General features: G+C 34.9%; 4 protein-coding genes across 4 annotated transcripts; 1 reads left to right on the top strand and 3 right to left on the bottom strand.

The window, feature by feature from the left end:
• LOC106391086 (beta-glucosidase 15-like) lies at window positions 1-7,539 on the bottom strand. The gene is made up of 12 exons (XM_048753369.1): window positions 7,185-7,539; window positions 7,012-7,081; window positions 6,705-6,763; window positions 6,490-6,565; window positions 6,327-6,404; window positions 1,883-1,970; window positions 1,477-1,732; window positions 971-1,304; window positions 855-886; window positions 632-734; window positions 452-548; window positions 1-299 (listed from the first exon to the last, which is right to left on the bottom strand). The coding sequence occupies exons 1-12, from the start codon at window positions 7,332-7,334 to the stop codon at window positions 119-121; spliced, it is 1,524 nt and encodes a 507-aa protein (XP_048609326.1). The 5' UTR covers window positions 7,335-7,539; the 3' UTR covers window positions 1-118.
• Window positions 7,540-9,641: 2,102 nt separating this feature from the next.
• LOC106392366 (beta-glucosidase 27-like) lies at window positions 9,642-12,544 on the bottom strand. Its single transcript, XM_013833187.3, has 11 exons — window positions 12,405-12,544; window positions 12,136-12,296; window positions 11,888-12,019; window positions 11,715-11,792; window positions 11,518-11,605; window positions 11,155-11,410; window positions 10,890-11,005; window positions 10,575-10,792; window positions 10,328-10,465; window positions 10,129-10,237; window positions 9,642-10,014 (listed from the first exon to the last, which is right to left on the bottom strand). The coding sequence occupies exons 1-11, from the start codon at window positions 12,410-12,412 to the stop codon at window positions 9,696-9,698; spliced, it is 1,623 nt and encodes a 540-aa protein (XP_013688641.1). The 5' UTR covers window positions 12,413-12,544; the 3' UTR covers window positions 9,642-9,695.
• Window positions 12,545-14,339: 1,795 nt separating this feature from the next.
• LOC106392560 lies at window positions 14,340-15,481 on the top strand. The gene is made up of 2 exons (XM_013833369.1): window positions 14,340-15,188; window positions 15,266-15,481. The coding sequence occupies exons 1-2, from the start codon at window positions 14,340-14,342 to the stop codon at window positions 15,479-15,481; spliced, it is 1,065 nt and encodes a 354-aa protein (XP_013688823.1).
• A 3,248-nt stretch (window positions 15,482-18,729) lies between these two features.
• LOC106392559 lies at window positions 18,730-20,532 on the bottom strand. Its single transcript, XM_013833368.2, has one exon. The coding sequence runs from the start codon at window positions 20,530-20,532 to the stop codon at window positions 18,730-18,732; it is 1,803 nt and encodes a 600-aa protein (XP_013688822.2).
• Window positions 20,533-21,708: the final 1,176 nt, after the last annotated feature.

Here is a 21,708-nt window from a genome sequence, read left to right as displayed (position 1 = left end):
GATGTTAAAAGATTCCTTATTACTTCCAACTGAATAAGTTTTTAACCAGGATCTTTTATTTCCAACTAAGAAATAACAATAACGGAGATATTAATAAAGCGGAATGGTGTAGTTGCCATCAGTTGCTTTTCTTTGGATTCAAGAACTTTTTGAACCAATCAGCCGATTTTTTTGGGTATCTCTTACATCCATCTTTGAAATCCACGTAAACCATCCCGAAACGAGCTGTGTATCCTGCTGCCCATTCGAAGTTGTCCAACAACGACCACGCGAAAAATCCTTTCACATTAGCTCCAATCCTATTTCATCAGTTAACAAAAGCATTTGCAACACCGTTACATAAAGGTATAGTATGTTTGTTTATTTCCATTAATTATACATAAAACTAATTATCTTTGTTATTTGTAATGTGGGAAGTAGAATTTTTAACATTAGAAATAAAAATGCTTACGAGATCGCGTCTTTAACCATCTCAAGATGTCGAGCAAAGAAGTCGATTCTATCGCCGTCTTTAAGAAATCTTTTACCCGTATCAATTTCATCTCTTCCTACAATTTGTGTCATCCGAAAAAAAAAAACTCTTTGTCAAATATTCATAAATATATATAAATCTCATGAATTTGTTAAATACCGTTTTCGGTTATGTAGATGACCGGGTCTTTGAACTTGTATTTAGCATAGAGGATAAGATCACGAATTCCCTTTGGATATATCAAAAGCCAATCTGATCCAGCCTATAAAAATAAAAACCACACATACTTGGCTTTATGAGACTAGTCTATTATCTCTGAACCTTAGCCGTGTAATTTTAACCAAAAAGTTTCAAGGTTTATGATATTTGTCTGCACAAGTACCTTTGGACCGATGGGTACTCCTTCTCTTTCACCTGATAACATAGTTTTTGCCTCATAAAAATTCAATTAAATTATTTTAAAATGATAAAAGTAACTTGGATGATGCGAAAACCGACCTGTGACGCTGGCACAAGGATCAGAGAACAGTGTAACATATTCGGTAGGGCAGGGGACATCCTTTGCGTAAGCGGAAGAGTAATAATTGATGCCAATGAAATCAGATGAGCCCTTAAGCATCTTAGATTGTTGAGCGGTGAATGTAGGTAAACGACCGCCTTTAACGTTGTTGACCATGTCGACTGGGTATTTACCAGTTACAAGTGGCTCCAGAAAGTAGTCAAATGTGAAGGCCATGATTCGTGCCGCAGCTAACCTATCTGCGGCTGATTCTGTATAGGGCAAGTACCAACCCGCGCTCAAAGCGATACCAACTTGACCTTTTTGAGATGCCTGTTTAACGATATTTAAGAGCAGATTTCTCATACTTAGCAAAGATATAAACAGAAAAATAACCGATGATTCATAACACGGGTTATTTTCTGTGTACGATGGTTATGAACATGGTCAGTTTTAGTAACTTGAGGACCAAGAAACAGAGTGGAGCCTTGTTTTTTCAATTCACCTTGTATTTTTCTCTGTAGACTTTTACGGCGGCTCCGTGAGCAAGGAGGAGGTTGTGACCGACGATATAAGGCTCGGTAGCTCCATCCCCGCCTTTGCAATTAGGTTTTGTGAAATTGGAGCATCTTCCTGGAGCCATTCCACCTGCAACATACCCTTGTTGCACCACTGTCAATGGCTCGTTCAATGTCATCCAGTGCTTCACTCTATCTCCAAAATTCTTATAGCAAATATCCGCATAATTTTGAAAATCGTTTCTGTTTAATCCACCAAAACAAAACAAAAATACTCAATAAAATTAGCAAATTTTGCTGTTAGTATATATGATCTATCATGTTTGTTGTCAATAGAACGGTGATATTATATTATACAAGCTTAAAAGAAAATTATACGTTTGGAGGACTTACACAATCTCTGCGCCACGGAATCCACCGTAAGCATCTTCAAGGCTTTGTGGTGTGTCCCAATGGAAAATTGTGGCAAAAGGTTTAATTCCTACAGGCAGTGACACAATATTACATTACCGCTTGTGTAGCCGTTATCACAAGTGTTGAAAGCATATCTTATATTTGAAGGGTGAAAGAAATTTGATTATCATTATTTTCTTAATGTTAGAAGATTCCCTTCTATAAGTGTTGTAAATAATTTAGTGGCCAGCATGTAAATTTTCCAATTTTTTACTGAAATCAAACTACACCACTTAGATTCAGGCTTCTCCCCTATAGGTGTCAGTGGCGGAGCCCATAACTTTTTCTTATCGGGGTTAAAGTTAGGTAATTAAATTTTATTATTTTGTTTTTAGTGTGTTTAAATTTTTGTGGGATCAAAAATAATATTTTTATGGGTCAGCACATTACTTATCTACAAGAATACATATATTTTTAAAAATGAGGTGGGGTCAGCTGACCCCCTACTCCCTTCTTACATCCGCTCCTGATAGGTGTGCAATAAGAGCATTCGCACAGGTCCAAAAAAAATTTCGCAGTTTTTTTGGTTAAGAGTTTAGAATTTATTTTGAAATATTTAGGATCTTTTTTGGGAAAATGGTTTTATTCGTTCTAGACTTCTAGTACAGCTGAACTTGCATAGGATCCATAGAAACATTGAGACGGGTGTGCTTAGGTTATCCAGTTGTCACTAAAATTTCTCGTCAAATATATTTAAGGTAAATATATTAATATCTAATGTGAAGTGGTACAGGTCTTGACGGTATGACGGGCATGTTCTTTCAGAAATATTGGGACACGGTGGGGGTACAGGTTACTAAAGAAATGCACCAATTTTTCCTCTCTGGAGTCTTCCCGGCTGACTGGAACTATACTCATCTCTGCCTTCTTCTAAAAACCCCGGATCCGATTTTGATGACAGACCTAAGACCAATAAGCTTGTGTTCAGTCTTGTACAAGATTATTTCGAAGATTATGGTCAGCAGATTGAAGCCTTTCTTACCTGATATTGTCTCTCCCATGCAGTCAGCCTTTGTCGAGGAAAGGCTCATATCTGATAACATCCTGATAGCTCATGAGATGATTCATGCCCTGAAGACGAATGTCAAAGTGGCCAAAGAGTTCATAGCCATCAAATCCGACATGTCAAAAGCCTATGACAGAGTCGAGTGGAGTTACCTGAGAGCGCTCCTTAATGCGTTGGGCTTTGATGGGGTTTGGATCGAGAGAGTTTTGTTCTGTGTCACCACGGTAACATACTCCACCTTGATTAATGATCAACCCTTTGGATGCATTCAACCCGAGAGGGGATTAAGGCAAGGGGATCCTCTCTCTCCCTTCTTGTTTGTCCTATGTACGGAAGGCCTTATCCACATGATTGAACAAGCGGTGAGACAAGGAAAGCTGCAAGGTATCAAATTTTCAGAGGAAGGTCCAATGATCCACCACATGTTGTTTGTTGATGACAGCCTGATGTTGTGTAAGGCGTTGCTTAGCCAAGTATCCAAGTTGATGAAGATCCTTCAAGTCTATGAGAAAGCCACATGACAGAAAGTCAACCTTGAAAAATCTGCTATCACTTTCGGAGCCAAGATTGATGAGATATCGAAGCAATTTCTTAAAGACCTCACAGGGATAGTGAAAGAAGGAGGGACAGGGTCTTATTTGGGCTTGCCGGAATGATTCAGTAGATCAAAAACTGAGATGCTTGCTTACATCTACGACAGGCTCAAGGACAGACTATCTTGCTATTTTGTCAAACTACTGTCGCAGGGAAGGAAGGAGGTTCTTATCAAGGCAGTGGCCATGGCAATGCCGGTCTATGCGATGTCCTGCTTCAAACTAACCAAGAAGTCGTGTGAGAATTTAACTAAAGCTATGGCTGACTTCTGGTGGAACTCTTTGGAGCACAAAAGGAAGATTCATTGGCTCAGTTGGACGAAAATTTCTCTGGCTAAAGAACAGGGGGGTCTTGGATTCAAAGATATTCAGTTGTTCAATCAATCCTTGCTAGCCAAGCAAGCTTGGAGAATCCTAAACCATCCGGAATCACTTTTTGCTAGACTGTTCAAAAGTAGATACTTTGAGAATGGAGATTTTCTCTCTGCTGGCAACGGACCGCGGCCATCCTACGGTTGGCGAAGCATCCAGTTTGGCAAGGAACTGCTACAACAAGGCATTAGAAAACAGTTGGGGAATGGAAAATCCATTTCGGTGTGGGTGGATGAATGGATAGAAGGTGAAGTGAGAAGAAGGCCTCTAATGAAGAATATTTTTGTTGATCTAATGCTCAAGGTTAATGATCTCATCGATGCTAATAACAACTGTTGGAAGTTGGAGACCCTCAGAGAGTTGTTTTTTGAGGAGGATGTTAACAGAATATCAAGATGAAGATTGTGTCAAATCACGATGATTTCTGGGTCTGGGTTCATAACAAGAATGGCAGTTACTCAGTGAAATCGGGGTACTGGTTCATTAATAGGCTGAGGAAAAGCGAATTAGTTAGAGAGGCTGAGGCAAGACCTTCCTTAAATGATCTTAAGGGAGCGGTGTGGAAGATCAAAACGGCTCCAAAGATTAAAACATTCTTCTGGAAGGCTTAAAGCAATGCAATTCCGGTTGGGGAGCTGCTGAAACTGAAGGGCGTCAGATTGGATCCGTGTTGTCAAGCCTGTGGTTTCAACGGTGAATCTATTAACCATATCTTGTTTGAATGCTCCATCACTAGACAAATTTGGGCTTTAGCAAGTGTGCCATCACCTATGAACGGCTTCGATAAGGTCTCTCACTTCTCCAACTTCCATTATGTTATGAGCCTGTTATCCAACAAGAATGTGGCTGAGGAAATAAGGAATATGATCCCTTGGATAGTGTGGTATTTATGGAAAACTAGAAATGGGATCATCTTTGAGGGAAAGGCCTTTGTGGCACATGATGTGGTGAGTAAAATCTCAGAGGAAGCTGAGTTTTGGTGCATGGCACAGAAGCTGGAGAAAGAGAAAGAAGAGGAGGAGAGGAAGAACAGAAAGATGGTGCAGAAGCGTTGGGAAAGGCCCTGTGCAGGATGGTTAAAGTGCAACATTGGGGTTGATTTCAACAAGCAAAATTCAAGAAGTGGAGGAGCTTGGGTGGTGAGAAACGAGATGGGCAAAGTGTTGTTACATAGTCGTCGAGTTTTTTGCAACATTGATTCTCTGGATGAAGCTAAATTTCAAGGTCTGCTATGGACCCTTGACAGTCTCTGTTCTCATCGTCTTAACAGGGTTATGATTGCAATCGATGATGACACTTTGACGAAAGTAATTTTAAGGTCAAAGGCATGACCAAGTTTCAGAGCTCAATATATGGAGATTGAGAGAAGACTGAGAAGAATGGAATGGTGGAGGATAATGAAAGAAGAAAGATCAACTAACAGAGGGGCTTTCCTCATAGCTCAGAGTGCAGCAAGGGGTGGTTTCATCCAATCGTATGTGGCAACTGGTGGCCCTTTTTGGCTGAGTCAGCTCTTTGAGAATGAGGAAGTTCTCCCTGTGATTAGCTGACTTTGGTCAGGCTTTTGGTGGCTATTTTTTGGTACAAGCGCTTGAGAATTTTTTGTTGTTGGCTTGTAGTATGAAGCTTTGGCTGTTGTTTAGCTTCTGTGCTCGAAAGTATTATGAGTAGTTCATTAATTCTGGTTCATGGCCTTTGTATAAGAACTTTGATGTGGTTGACCGTTTTTTAATATAATAGATGACAAAAAAATATGTGAAGTGGAAAAATTCTAGCATAGAAATTTGAAGTTTTTGATAAGCTCACATACTGGGTATTACTGTATTAGTAATATATCTGGTGATAAATTCTAGTTGAGAAATCACCAATAGTGATATCATTATTTCGAAGTCAGACATCTTTAGTTTTATCTCGTTGGCGTTATGTTTTTGTATTTTGAAGATATAAACTCCAGAAAAAATGCATGTTCAGTAACAAGTCATTAGAAGAAAATCTTAGTATAAGCATAATACCGTGAAACAGATTTGTAATCCAATGAATCAGAGTTAGAAAGTACACATACATAAGTCTAATGCAACTTGATTACAATTTTTTGGAGAAAAAAAAATGATGCAAAATGGTTGATTCCATTAATTCCATAAATAATTAAATAAAATACTAAGTTGATGACAAAAAAAAATTAGATAAAATACAAAGAAAACTATTGCATAAAAAATTTGTTCATGAATGAATATAATGAATTATATTCCATTTTTTTGTATTCCATTCATATCATTTTATTTACTTTTATTCTACTAATATTTTATTAGTTTACCAGCTAAACACTGTTTGTACTAAAATCTTAAATCGAAGTAATGTGAAACAGAGAGAGTTACTTTATAATATATGCAAACTGGATGTCGTATTTTTTTACCTTTGGACAAAAGCTCATTGATTAAGCTGTTGTAATAGTCAATACCAGCCTGGTTGGTTCCTCCTTTTAAATTTCCTCCTAAATAATTAACCGCTGAGTCATATTATTGGTTCTCGAAATTATTCAAATCACATGTGAACAACCTTCAAAGAGAAGAACTTACGAGGCAATATTCTCGACCATGAGATAGAAAATCTGTAAGCATTGAAGCCAATTTGATGCAATAAAGCCACATCTTCCTGCAATCCAATGTTTTAATACGATTGATATATAATTGAAAAAGAAAATAATATAATTGATATATAAAAAAAGATTTTGTGATTTTGAGGCCAATGCCAACAAAATTTACAGAATGCCAAAAAAGAAGAAGACAATTACCTTGTAAAGATGGTAAGAGTCAGCTGCAACAGACCCGTTGCTACCATCCTTTATCTTCTCTGGCGAATTAAAAAATAAATAAAAGCATTAGTTGAGTTTATCAACTATACTCCCATTAAACATTAACTGACCCCATTGCTCCATCCCTTATCTTTTTCAGTGGTATTTCACGTTTGGTCCTTTTCAAATATCATGAGAGACCAGCCAATCTTTAATACAGATTCACACATTACACATATATGCGTGGATCTTCATTCCAAACTATTCTTTAGATCCTTTAAACCTGAGATTTGAATTAAAGTTAAACCTGGATATTTTTCAGAGTATGTATCCCAGATACTTGGTCCTCTACCATCTTGATGGGCAGCCCCTTCAATCTAAAAATATTAAATAAAACGCCATAAATCATCTAATATCAGTTATCAGATTTATTTTAAGAAAAATGAATAACAACATTTAGAAGAAACCAAAAAGAAATACCTGGTAAGCAGATGTTGCAGACCCAAAAATGAAATCTTCTGGAAAATCACTTCTTCTTAATTTAGGTGTTGAAGAGTTGTTCTTGGCAGCAAGTACTTCATTGGAGGCCAAGACAATGAGCACTAGTAAACAAAGATACTTTCCTCTCATTCTTTATTTTCTTTTGGGTGTCAATTTTTTTTACTCAGAAGATGATGAAGTTGGGTTTGAACTAGTTGCGTGATTCTATATAAATAGAGAAAATTTTGGGTTAAACGTTGTGTTAATTGTTGTTAAATAAGATATTAATTATGCAAGTAAATTGTATTTTACCATATTTTTATCAGGTTAGGAATAGATCTATCCTCAACATACTACTACCAAAACCTGACACGATATTATATCTAATTAATTAACACTGATTTTCATGTGACGAAATCAAGTTAATTTTTAATTCTCCAGTTCTTGTTAAGGAAGTTATTTTAATTGATAATACTCCCTCCGTATTTTTATATTTGACATTTTAGAAAAAAAAATTTGTTCCAAATTATTTGACGTTTTCAATTTTCTATGTAAATACTTTAATGCTAGATGATCAATGATATTATAGTTTCTATTTTATTATTAATTAAATTGTGGTTAAGTAAATAATTAATGATATTTTTGTTTAAAAAATTAAATGTTTTTTAATCTATGTGCACAATCTTAAAACGTTAAATATAAAAAAACGAAGGGAATATAAATTAGTGTCCACATGCACATGGAGAAAATTGTCCCCTTTTAATAAATGTCCATAGGCAGTAAAACTATTTTATAGTTAGTTTATCTTTTTGTTTTCCAAAAAAAAAAAGGTTAGTTTACCTTTTTGTTTTCCAAAAAAAAAAAAAGTTAGTTTACCTTTTTAATATTAGATTTTAAATATATAAATAAACTACACTAAAATACATTGTTCTCTCGGTAACAGACTTTTTATTTGTTTCAATTTTGTTGAATTTCTTTTTGATCTTCTCGTTCCAAACGTTGTTTCAAATATTTATTAAATCAATTTATATACTCTCTCCGTTTCACTTTATTTGTCGTTTTAGATTTATGTATAAAGATTAAAAAAACGTTTAATTTTATACATTTTCAAAATAAAAACATCATTACTCATACACCTAACCATATTTCAACCAATGAAAAAATAAACAGAAGAATCTTATTAATAAATATTGCATTGAAATCATAAAATGACACTTATTTTGAAACAAAAATTTTCCTCTAGAACGATATTTAAATTGAAACGGATGGAGTACTTCTTACGGGTACTTTCACAGGTTGTTGTGGGCTGTGGAACACGTTTGGAGTAGACCTGGCGGTCAAAATATTACTATTAAAATTAACACAATATAATTAATTAAGACTTTGATTTTCATGAGAATCAAGACTTCTCGGGGATCTTGTAAAAGAAGAAGTTATTTTAAATTATAGATATAAAACAAATGAGATAACATCAACTTTTTGACAAAAGGGTATTCAAAATCTAAAAGAAACTTAAAGATCATTTTATTTTTTAATATTTTTTGCCAAATAAAACTTAATAGCTTATAACATGTTCGTTAGTTCAAATATTGTAAAGAGCATGTCACAAATATTTATTTATAAAATAGATAATCATAATAATTAATTAATTATTTTTTTATTTTTTGAAATTTTAAATTACTTTAATACATGTAATTTTGAAAAAAAAAATTTAGTAATATTATGTTATTATTCAAATAAACATATGATTTTGCGTATAGTTTTTTTTTTGTTTTTTTAACTTTAATATTTGAAATTTTGAATCATATTTTGTTAATTAAAATTTTGTTTAGTCATCTCACAAAATAAATTTGTAGCAAAATTTTTTATTTTCTTTTTGAATATCTATTATTTATTTGAGATTATTTTAAAAAAAAATCTATTTATTTATTTTTAAATATCAAATTTTTTTTTTTGTGAAAATTCATTTTTATATCCATTTCATATATAATAATATTTTTATTTTATTTTTCAGATATTTATTTTTACTATATATATGATTTAGAAAATATAAAAAGGAAATTTTAATTTAAAATAGAATTAAAAACTATTAAAAAGGAAAATCAAAATAATTTTTAATAGTGGCAGACATATAATATTTTTAGTTCATGAAGTTTATTTTTGAAGTAACCATCACAAGAACTAATGTGAAGGCACCTAGGAAATAAACTTTTCAAATATTGTAAAATAAACTATATGAATAAATTGAAAGTGAATCAATAATAAAAGTACAAATAATTTCTTAACAGATTCTTAAAATTTCATGTTTTGGAAAATAATATATTAGAGAAAAATCACTTATAATTTTTTAAAATGTATATTGTAAAAGAAAAAAATACACGTGTGTTGTATTATGAGAATTTTTTTATATTTTCTTATTACAATTATTGTGTTATATCTGCATATGTCAATAAAAAATAATTTGTTTCGAACCTTTTATTCACGTAATAAAATTTAAATAAACAAATGATCTTAGAAAAAGAGTTCAAGGGCTTTAGAGGATTCGGACATCTTAGGTATATAACAGGAAGGCAAACCAGAAGATGTTAAGAATCTCTTCCTCTTCTTATTAACAACAGAGTTCAACATTAATCCTTCTTTCTCGGAATCTTCAATCTCTTCTTTCTTCAAAAACTCTTTGAACCACATTGCCGACATTTTTGGATAACGTTTTAAACCATTGTTGTAGTCTACGTAAAATAGTCCGTATCTAACACCATAACCAGCGTTCCATTCGCAATTGTCAAGCAATGACCATGCATAGTACCCTTCTACTTGAACACCATCCTCCCTAAAAAGAGAATTATATACAGAGTTAATAATAAGAATTTTGAAAGAAAAAAAAAAACAACTCAATTAAGCTTTATGCACATGCTTCTTGCTCTAAAAGAGAATAGAGACAAACTTGATGGCCTGGTGGATGCTTTGGAGATGTTTTTCATGGTACTCTGTCCTCTGAAGATCCATCAGATTCGAGAGTTTAGCTTTCTTTTCATAGTCTATATCGCAATGTCCTACATAATTGTTAGAACTTTTAGTTACTTTCACATAACAAGGAAAAGGAGTTCGGAGGAGGCTACAGATAAATATAAAAGGAAATTTACCATTTTCAGTTATCATAAATTTAGGGCTTCCGTATTTGTTTTTTGCATGATTTAGAAACTTTCTTAACCCTTGCGGGTATAAAAAGTCCCATTCTGAACCACCTCTAGGACCCAAAATTTCTCCAGCTTTGTTTTGTTCTGTTTCATAATAAAGTAATGAAAAATTTGTGAGCCAAGAAACCTAAAATAAAACCATAGACAATATGAAATATCGATTTATGTGTTTGGAAAGAAAAAAGAAACTCACTTTTCCATTCGATGCATGCGTCGGACCTCCAATTTGGAGTGTTATGATCGACGTCAGCAACATTTTTAACGTAAAAGGCACTGTAATAATTTACTCCCACGAAGTCAAAAGATCCTTTTAACTTCTGAGATTGAGCTGCAGTAAACGACGGTAATCTTTTTCCTATTGATCTTTTCATGACTTCTGGATAATCTCCATAGACCGTTGGATCCATATGCCTTCAAATCAACCCCAAATATATTTTTTTAGTCAACATAATAATGTAAAAAGTTGATATCCAAATAGAAAGAAATATCAATACGATCGATCACTCACCACCCAAACATAAATTCCATGGCACGCTCAACTGCTTCGTGATCATCAGGACAGTTCGAGTCGTAAGGTTCGAACCAGACCGGACAATGTGCAATACCGATTTTTCCATCTTTACACTGTAACACGAAATATCATTTTATATCAATAAATTTACTGATAATCGATTCACTAATATCCTAATATATATATACTTGAAAAAGACATGCATGCAAGTTTAAAAGAGTATAAAAAGTAGATTTACAAAATATTTTTTCTTTCTACGTACCTTTGGGTTATTTCTGAACACTTCAACAGCTTCAGCATGAGCTAAGAGTAGATTGTGACTAACAGTGTACACCTCCAGACCAGATTCACCGGCTAAAGCTGCTTCGTTCATGTAATTAGAGGCGCGGCCAGGAGCTTTTCTCCCTGTATCGTAACCACCAATACTGTAAACCCATGGCTCATTTAGTGTCACCCAATATTTCACACGGTCGCCAAATTCCTCAAAACATATGGTAGCAAAATCGCGGAAATCATCACTGCACCAATAAGGATTGTTAGTATATTCACAAAGTTAGATGTATATATATAAAAGAGATAGAAACGTTAAAAATTAGTATGAATGATGTTTTAATGTATTACTCACACAGCTTTTTCGCTTAAAAACCCGTTGTATTCATCTTCTAAGGCTTGTGGAGTATCCCAATGGAACAAAGTCGCTAGAGGTGTGATTCCTGCAGTTATACAGGATCATGTTAATTAGAAGACATATATATATATTAAAATTAACAATTACATATGATAATTCAGTATATACACACGAGGGGGATTAGGGTAATTTACCGTTGGCTAGGAGTTCGTCGATGAGGTCGTTGTAGAATTTGATTCCCTCCTTGTTCACTCCTTTGCTTTTCTTTCCATCTATTTTTGGTAGAAAATAAAAGGTTAAATCTGCTTATTGTCTTTGAATGAAGATATTTTCTCACTAAAGAAAAATATGAAAAATTTGAACTTACGAGGAAGAAGCCGAGGCCATGAGATTGAGAATCTGAATGAATCCATATTGATATCTTTCATTCGTTGGATATCATCCTTGTAATGGTGATAAAACTCCACTGCTTGGTCCGCATGAGAGTAACAATTCCTTTCTACACATATAAGGTTTAAAGTAGTTTACTATATATGTATGGATTCAAATTAAACGATTAAGAAACAAATACATATATAAATATATAAATTAATAGCTCGATTTGTTGATATATACCTGGATGCTTGCGGACAAAAGTATCCCAAACACTTAGCCCCCGAGATGCATCGTTCACGGCTCCTTCGTATTGGTAAGCCGATGAGGCAGTCCCGAACAAGAAGCCTTCAGGGAAATTGGATCGGCCAAACGAGTTCTTAGCTGCGTAAATCTTCTTTCCTCTGATATAAAATTTAAACCCGTTAAACTAGCTATAGATATATATTATGTCCATGCAAAAAATGAACGTTTCTTCATTATACATAATACTTTAAGTTACTATTACTTACGGCATCATCTTGTTTTGCAACTTATGATCTTTAAGGAATGAAGCTGCAGGGGTTATTTACTTATTTTTCTCAAACTTATATAAATAAATGAAATGAATGTAATGAGATTTGGGTTGTGACTGAAACGATCGGGTATGGTAAGGTTTTATATAGGTAACCGGGCCTCGTGGTCTGGTGGTAAAGGAACTTCGGCTGAGGTGCCCGCCATCACGACTTCGAGCTCCGGCCACAGCGGATTTAGCATCCCTTCCGCTGGGGCGCTGGACCTCCTACGGGGGATAGTTGGGACTGTGGCTGCCCAGATACCAGAATTATCCAAAAAAAAAAAGGTTTTATATAGGCAAACGAAATCGTATTAAGGAACCAAGAATATTCAAACTTTAATTTAGTCAAACTAGTTGCATACGTGAACTACGTCTATATATTGACTTGGCTTGTTTCGTTTGATTCGAATTAATTTGGCAATTATAACCAAAACGAGAAAAGAGTAGTGTGTGTATACGTCTATGTTGACTTCAAAGGAAAATATATAATAGAAAATACGAAATAAATAAGACAGTGCCGGGGAAAATACGATGCGACTAGGGTGGATTTTAGAATTTTGGATATACAATAAAACCTCTATAAATTAATACTCGATAAATTAATAATCTTTATAAATTAATAAATTTTTTTAATTCCAACTTGGGTCGTTTCAAAATTTGACACAAATCGATAAAATAATAAAATAATAATTTTTTAGACAATTCTATGTAAAGATATGATCCCATTAAAATTATAAATTTATAATTTATAAGTATATATTTTTATAAGTAAAAACCTATCATTATATTGTTTGTTTTATATTCACAATAAAATTATTTCTATATTTTCTTAACACTTAATATATTTTTGATCAGATTTAGTAATATCATATCTTAAACCATATTTAAATTCTATACAATATATATTTTATACACCAAATAATATAATAGAATTAATATAGATGTCACATTTAAAAAATAATAAATAATATTTTTTTATTTTAGAATAAATATATCTTAAAATAAGAAATCTAAATAAAGAAACTTTCATAAATAAATATTTCTATAAATTAATAAAATTTTAAAGTCCCAACATTATTAATTTATAGAGGTTCTACTATACATTTTTTTCCTTTCCCTTGAAACTATAGATTTCAATTTTTTTTTCATAATATAGGTTTTTGGAAACATTCGATTAAAAGATGGGAAATTTGTCAATATGGAACTAAATCTCTAAAGTATTGTCCCCTTAAAACTAAATCCACAAACCTTGTCCGTATAGAACTAATCCTTGTCCGTATAGAACTAATCCCTATTGAATGTATTGTTTTGTCCTTTTCTTTACAATATACTTAATAAAATTAAAAAAAAATTATATAAATTCAAAATTACAAACTTAATTGAATAAAAATATGGCAAAATATTCCCAAATATCAATCTCGTTCTCTCCGACTCTCTTTCTTAATCGAGAGACGATTTCTTTCTCGCCGTCAACACCTTCCGCCTCTGAGATTCTTGGTTCGTCGGAGAGCTTCAACGAGTCGTCACATCTCTTCTCCCTCCTCCTTCTTACGTATTTCCTCTTTCAGAGCCACCGGTTAGATTGTCGTTGTTATCTCCGCCGCCGCCGACGATCGGAGCTGTTCAAGCTCGGGAGTAGCTTCTCCTCCCCGATTAAGGACGATTAGGTTCACAGTTGTTTTCTTTTGCTCTTCCTTCTTCTCGGTTCCGACAATTTGAAGGTTAGGGTTTGAAATCCCATTTACGATTTTGCTTTTTTTTTTGTTTGTTTGTTATGTTTATTTGTTTCGAATTGTGCTTCTATGTAGTTTTGAATTGTCTAATAGACTAGTAAATGTGAGATGGTTATATTTGGTTTGCTGTTAACTTATGGAATTCATGTTTTTTAGGAATGGCTCACCAGTTTCCTAAACGCATTCTTCAAGAAGGAGATGAGACGCAGATTGATAAGATTAACAACACATGTAGACGGACGCTTCTGGAGGCGGTAAAGGTTGCTCTGAATGATGAGTATGAGGAAGTTTTGAAAGCCCCTGTCTTCGGTCCGCTTCTGGCGATCATAGAGAACAAGCTCATCTACTCAGGGAAGATTATTCACAGCTTCATGTGCAAGCAGCTCAGGGTTTCCAAGCTTCACGAGCTGTGGTTTCTTTTTGCGAAGAGGCCTCTTAGGTTTTCTATGCAAGAATTTTATGCTGTGACTGGATTGAAGTACAAAGAGGAACCCGACGTAGACTTCATTAACTGGAAGAATGATAAAGGGTTCTGGAGCAATGCGCTGAAGACCAATGCGAAGATCAACTTATATACTATAAGGGATGAGCTCCTTAAAATCTGTAATGAGTGGACGTATGTGGACAGAGTGAGGTTAGTGTATCTGTCTATTATACGATCATTCCTCATGGCTAAGGATTGGAAAGTGTATATCCCTCAAGAATACATCCGTTTGGTGATGGATTTTGAGAAATTGAGGATGTATCCTTGGGGTCTTCGCGCTTATGATGAGCTGATTGCATCAATACTCAGAGTAAGGGAAGATGTGCATACGAAGAACAGCTACGTGTTGGATGGATTCTCATATGCGTTTCAGATATGGATTATGGAGGCAATTCCAGACATTGGTTCTATGGTGGGTAAAAAGATCAAAACAAACATGAAGAAAATGAGATGTAGGAATTGGAAAGGTAGTGGAAAAGTATCCTACCAAGATCTCACCAGCCTAGAGTCCCACTTCGATAAGGTAACTGATCTTTCTTCTATTAATATTGAGTTCAATAATTGAACAATGTATGCTTATTGTTTCGTTTGTTCTTGCAGGGAGAGGTGTTGGCATTTATATCATCTACTGGTGATTTCGATGTGATTGATAATACTGAGTTCGTTAGGGAAGATGAAAAGAAGGACGAAAGAGTTGGTCGTATTGTTGAATTGATCAATGCCAAACAAGACTGGAAGCAATTCGATTGGGAAGTTGAGGCTTTGCCTGCACATATGGACCTTTCTGATTCAGAACAGGATGAAGATGTCACATAAACACATGTGGAGGAACCAACTGATGTTGCAGAGGAACCGGCTGTTGCTGTGAAAAGAGGCAAGCGCAAGCTAATTGATCCTGGTGCCGAGTCTCGAAAGAAACAACTGATGTGTCAATGGGCAGCTGAACACAACAGTGGTGTCCCCGGTGAAATGAAGACCTTCATTGAAGGTTTGTTCACCGCTTCTTTCAACTCTCTTAAGGAAGTGGTGCAGAAGGACATCCATGAGCGTTTTGACAACGTTGCCAATGAGGTGGCTCAACTCAAGGAACAAGTCTCTCAGATTAAGGGTCTATCTGATACAGTGGGAAAAGGCAACGCATCTGAGATTCTGTCTCCTTCAGCAACACTTGGGAAAGACCAAGGACAATCATCTCATAGTACGGGTCCTCCAGCAGCAAAGGGAAAAGGCAAGGCATATGCAAATGTGGATCCTCCTCCGGTTCGTCGTAGCCCTCGGCCAGTAAGACAGTTAACCAAAAAATGAAGCTCTGTAATATACTTTTCTATGTATTTTGCTATGTTGACTCTTTTGTAATATGTAGGATGAATTATGTTTTGTTGTAATATCCTTGTATTGTGATATGTTGTATATCGGCTTGTATGAACTAATGATGATGACATGTGGGATTGACTATTTTGTAATGTACTTTTCTATATTTTGCTATGGACAGTCTTTTTTAGTATTAATGTTATGCTTGTTTTTATTAACAGGATGTTCAAACTGATGAAAATGAAATGTTGGATTTTTTGAAGAATTTGACCAAATCATCGAGATATGTAGATAAGGGGACCCAAGACTCTTTACAAGAAGCCATGGGAAACCTTTCTCAAGCATCTCATGTTAAAGGTTTTGATCCTTCACAACATCTGGATGGTGATGAACCAGCTGACTTTGTCACTCCACTGTCTTCATTTAAGCCTACGGATTAGAGACCACCTACTCTGAAAGACGTGGACTCACATGAGGACCGGATACATGATCCCGATTACTCACTAGTGTTTGTCCCTGAGGAATTATGGGCCAAACTTATTGACTGGACCAAAACTTACAAGTAAGTTTACATTTTTAAATTTTTTTACAATTCTATCATTCTGAAACTGAATTTTGTAATGAAGGAAACTGAAAATTGGACCATCTATGCTCACAAATGAGTTAGTATCTAAAGTTGTGGGACCTTTAGAGTGGCTCCTGAATAAGGTGAGTTATTAACTTGTTGCTTTTTATTTTGTGTAAACCAACTTACAGTCTTTTATCAAATTATGCAGGAAATTGATGGTATGATGTGGTTATTCACTGAGAGGACTTCCTTGCGGCGATGGTTTCCAAATAAAGTAGCCTTCATGACATGCTTGTTCAGTAATCAAATTACGAACTCTTACAACGAGTATAAGAAGGACAAGAAGAAATTCAAAGTAACAGGACTGCTACAATAGTACGACATTGGCGAACTTCCAGCACACGGACGAACAAGACTAATGTGGGATCTTGATGTTAACCGCATGTATGTGCCCCTAAATGTCGGCAAGTACTGGATCTCTATGTGCGTCAACTTTGTTACTCAGTCGATAGAGGTCTTTGACTGTGAGGGACTGAGACACCCCGGCGCAGTGGAGCCATTTGCAGTTCTCATCCCTAGAATTGTCAAAGCCGTACAGTCTTCTAAGAGTCGACAGCATCACGTCAAGCAGTATACTGTCTCGTACACCTCAATGCCCTTCTTATTGAACAAAAGTAGCAGTGATTGTGGAGTATATGCCTTGAAGCACATTGAATGCCATCTTCTAGGCTTAGACTTTTCCCTGGTGAATGACAACAACATTCTTGAAGCGTGGCAGAAGATTTCTTATGACCTATGGGAAGATGCTATTGATCCTGTCCTTATTGAAAGGATGGCAAAATTCACTCCCGCGAAGACAATTTCAAGTGCTCTAGTGGAACTTGAATGAAGTTCTTTCTGTTATGACTTGTGTAGGAAGTAGATTGTTATTTAGTGCTTTTATTTGACTCTTTTAGTTACCATTTTTACTCCTTTAGTTACTACCTTATGCGATGACCTAATTCTTATCAAAACATAAACAAAATCAAACCCTATCTATACCCTAAATGGCAGTAAAGTAGGACAAACTATATTAAACCCTATACCATAAATGACACTAAAGAATACAAACGATTTCAAACCTTATACCCTAAATGACACTAAAGTACCACAATCGATTTGGTGACCAAATTTATCAAAATAATCATTAGTAATCTGAAAAGATCATGATAATCAAAACAAATCTTTATAATGAAAACACATACAAGTTGACCCTAAACCCCGATCCGATTAGAAACATTGTAAACCCTAATTATATAGCTTATATAAGATCATAAAACGGCCACAAACCCTACATATTGCTGTGTTTTTTCTCCGACTTGTTCTTAAAAAATCTCTCCTTCTCAAAAGAGAATGACGAACAGGAAAGGAGATTGTCACTTATGTTTCAAAAACGGAGGAGAACCCATACAGACGATTCTTCAGATGTGAGATTGGTTTACAGGTAAATCTGATATTTCATTACTTCATATTCTTCTATATGTCAATTGATTTGTTTTGTGTTTTGAAACAGAGAAAAAAAGAAAATCATCTTTTTAAGTGGGTGGACGAGGCTCTGCTTGATGAGATTGAAAGGATGGCTGAGCATCAGGCGAGAGTTGATGAGGAAATTGAATATCTGAGAATTTCCATGAAGAAGACAGTGCAGGAAAAAGTTATGAACCATAAGCATTCGTTTGATGTAGGTTGCGTAGGAACCCTTTTCAGTTTGTTATGTCTCTGGTCCAAATGTGATTGATATTGTAATGGATTTCTGATTCAAGTTACATTTTCAAAGATTGAACCAATCTGATTTTCAGTTTTATTGTCGTGTTCTAAACAACGTTGTCAAAAAACCTAATTTTCATAGTCTCTGAAACATAGTATCATAAAAAACGTGAAACATAACTTTCATAGTCTCTGAAACATACCTTGCATAAATCAAGATGAATAAAGCTTGCATAAACAGAACTTGCATAAATAAAGATGAACAAAGCTGAAACATAACTTTCATAGTCTCTGAAACATAACTTGCATAAATCAAGATGAATAAAGCTTGCATAAACAGAACTTGCATAAAGTCTGAAACATAGTAACCCAAAAAAACCGGAAACATAACTTGCATAAATCAACATAAACAAAGCTTGCATGAAACGAATTGAGTATCCTATATTGCTCGATCACATGTTCTCCTATCGTGCCCTCGAATCCCACATCGGCTGCATTTGCGACCTTTAGAGCCTTGATTTCCTTGTGACAAACAGATCTTATCTTCGGTTGTCTCGTATCTGCGTTTCTTTCTTCTACCTGCAGCTTGTCTAGACTCTGGAGGAAGGACTTTCGTCTGCTCCACATGAGATGGAACAGCCCAAGCATCTTCAGGGACACCAATAGGATTTATGCTTTCTTCATAAGCCGTGTGCCATGATGCAGTAGTGTATATGTCATCCGTGAGTGTGTGTGCTTGTATTCCAACACTGAAGCCTGCTTTTATGGCGTGCATACATGGGATTTTCATCAGATCAAACTTCCCACAAGAACACGTGCGTCTGACCAAGTCAACCATCCAGTCAAAAGTGTCACCTTGAACCAAAAACCTGTCATCGCTAATTGGGAATACCTTAAACTTTTTACCCTTCACAATCCTTCTGTCAATCTTCTTCTCCACGGCAATGGTCAGTGGCTTCGAGTGCTTAGAACTTAAAGTTCTACGTTGGAAAAACCATCGAGTCATCATTTCCCTAATGCTGTCCAATAGAGGTATTACTGGAAACTCTCTAGGCGTACGCAAAGCAGAATTTATCGACTCTGCATGGTTAGTAGTGCTGATATCATACCTGTAACCCGGGAATTGACAACGAGCCCACTTCCCCACATCGGCTTCTATGAGATAATTTCCAATTTCAGGACTAGTAGAGTAAATAGCAGTGAACAGCTTACGAAAATCAGCAGCTCGATAAGCTTTAGAAGCCTTTGCAACCAAACAAGCCACACCTTTCCCACTAAAATATGTTACAACATTATTCAGCAAGTGGTGAATGCAAATTTCGTGATGAGCTTGCGGGTACACGTTAGCAATAGCTTTAGCAATTGAGGAATTCCTATCAGACACAAAAGCTAAACTATGCTCGTCATCAATGACCACATTAAGTTGTCTCATAAACCAGTTCCACGCGAGGTCATTCTCTGAGTCGACAACTCCAAATGCAATAGGATATAAATTCGAGTTTCCATCTAATGCAGTAGCAACCAGTAATACCCCTTTGTATTTGCTCTTCAAGAACGTCTCATCCACAACAATAACTTTCCGAATTGCAGCATAGAAACCGCGAAGACTCTGACCAAAGGCGATGAAGAGGAATCTGAATCTCCCTTTAGAATCCCTTTCATAATATGTGTGTGACCCTGGATTAGCTTCCCTCATCATGTGCAAGTATTTGGGAATTTTTTCATAGCCTTCCTCCGGAAGGCCTTTCACTTTGTTAATTGCATACTCATGTGCATCCCATGCCAAAGAATAGGATATCTCAACTCCATGTTCTGAACGCATATACTGGACTATATCATTAGATCTCGGCCCTTCTTTAGCAGTTTCATACGTATGCATAATCAGAGTACCAATTGTTTTTGCTGAAGTTGTCTGAACAGAACCGTTCCTTCTGGATGGAGCACATGAATGATGAGGTACATACTTTTTGATGATAAAATAAGATGAACCAGTTAAGCCCTCTGCACGAACACGCCAGCTGCAATCATCATCTGCGCAACGAATGTACCACACTTTTTTATCCGATTTGACAAGCTTATAGTCGAAATTATGTTTCATTGCACATATTTCGAATGCTGCCTTCAAAAGCGTTTTCGAAATAAAATGTTGACCCTCCTTCATAAAATCCACCAAAGAAAAGCGAACACCATTTCCATTGCTCTTCTCTTTGTCACACCATTCAACCTCTTCTTGTGAATCCATAGTTTAGATAGAAAAAAACTAGAGAAGAAGAAAAAAGAAGAAGAAATCGTGATAGACAACGATGAAGAAGACCACAAATTAGGAAAAATAATAATTAAAAAAGGAAAAGAAAAATATTTAAAAGATTTAGAGAATATTTCATAACCGTTTTTAGCAAGATTTTCGGATTTTGTTTACTAAACGTTAAAGAACTTGCATTCTACCAATTTAGAAAATATAATAATAAGTAGGATGTAGTATACTACTGTCGTAGATATAAAGACATGTTGTAGATTGTATTTTCCGGCGTGGTTGGTAAAAAGGAAATGTGTAGATTATATTTTTTAGCGTGGTTGATGAGATGACATTGTTTAGTGTTTTAAATCTACCTGAAATATAGAGCATAGATGAAATCGTGAATTTCATATTATGCTTTAGTAGTTGAATACATTTTCGTTATAATGTGCAGCATACATACTTTAGAATATTGTGTGTCTTTTAGATTACATTTTCTAAAACGCCGTAGATGGTAGATATGATTTATTAGCACATTTAGCCAATTTTTCAAATTATTATGTAAACATCTTTTGATGTCAAAAATATTTTTTTTTCACATGCACATGCTTGTCTACATTAAGTAACTCTTTTTTCATATTTTTTTACTTTGTAAAAAAGTTTATATGAATTTTTATATATATAAAGGGTAGTCAATGCCTAAATGTGACAAAAATTAATTTTGTTTCAAAGAGAGAATACTTTAGATATTTAGTTTTAGAAGGGGCTCTGAGTGACAATGGGATCAGTGTAGGGTCTGGTCTGGCTTTATTATACATCGTCGTGTATCCTACAGGTGGCTTTTCTCTCTCCGGTGATTACTTCTTTTATGTCGACTACTATGTCTTTCGTCATATATATACATATATATATTAACTACGAATGTAATTAACCCATGTAGTTATACTAAATGTGTAATGATAGACTGTTAAGGGATTTTAAAATTCGAGTTTTAACCATACGTAGAGGCTTGATTTTTCTAGCCATATGATAAATTAGCTATACTTTTTTAAAGATGACAATATTTTCATCTAACATAATTTGCTTGATCTTGGCGATTTATATTTTTGTTTCTTCAAAAAAATAATAATATGCCATTGAAAATTCAAAACAGAAAAAGTTAGGGATATCTTCCTTTAATTT

This window comes from Brassica napus, chromosome C4 (genome assembly GCF_020379485.1).
Source record: "Brassica napus cultivar Da-Ae chromosome C4, Da-Ae, whole genome shotgun sequence".
NCBI classification, from domain to species: Eukaryota; Viridiplantae; Streptophyta; class Magnoliopsida; order Brassicales; family Brassicaceae; genus Brassica; species Brassica napus.
The sequence above is the reverse complement of the archived record's forward strand: the minus strand, read 5'-3'. Positions and strand labels throughout refer to the sequence as shown.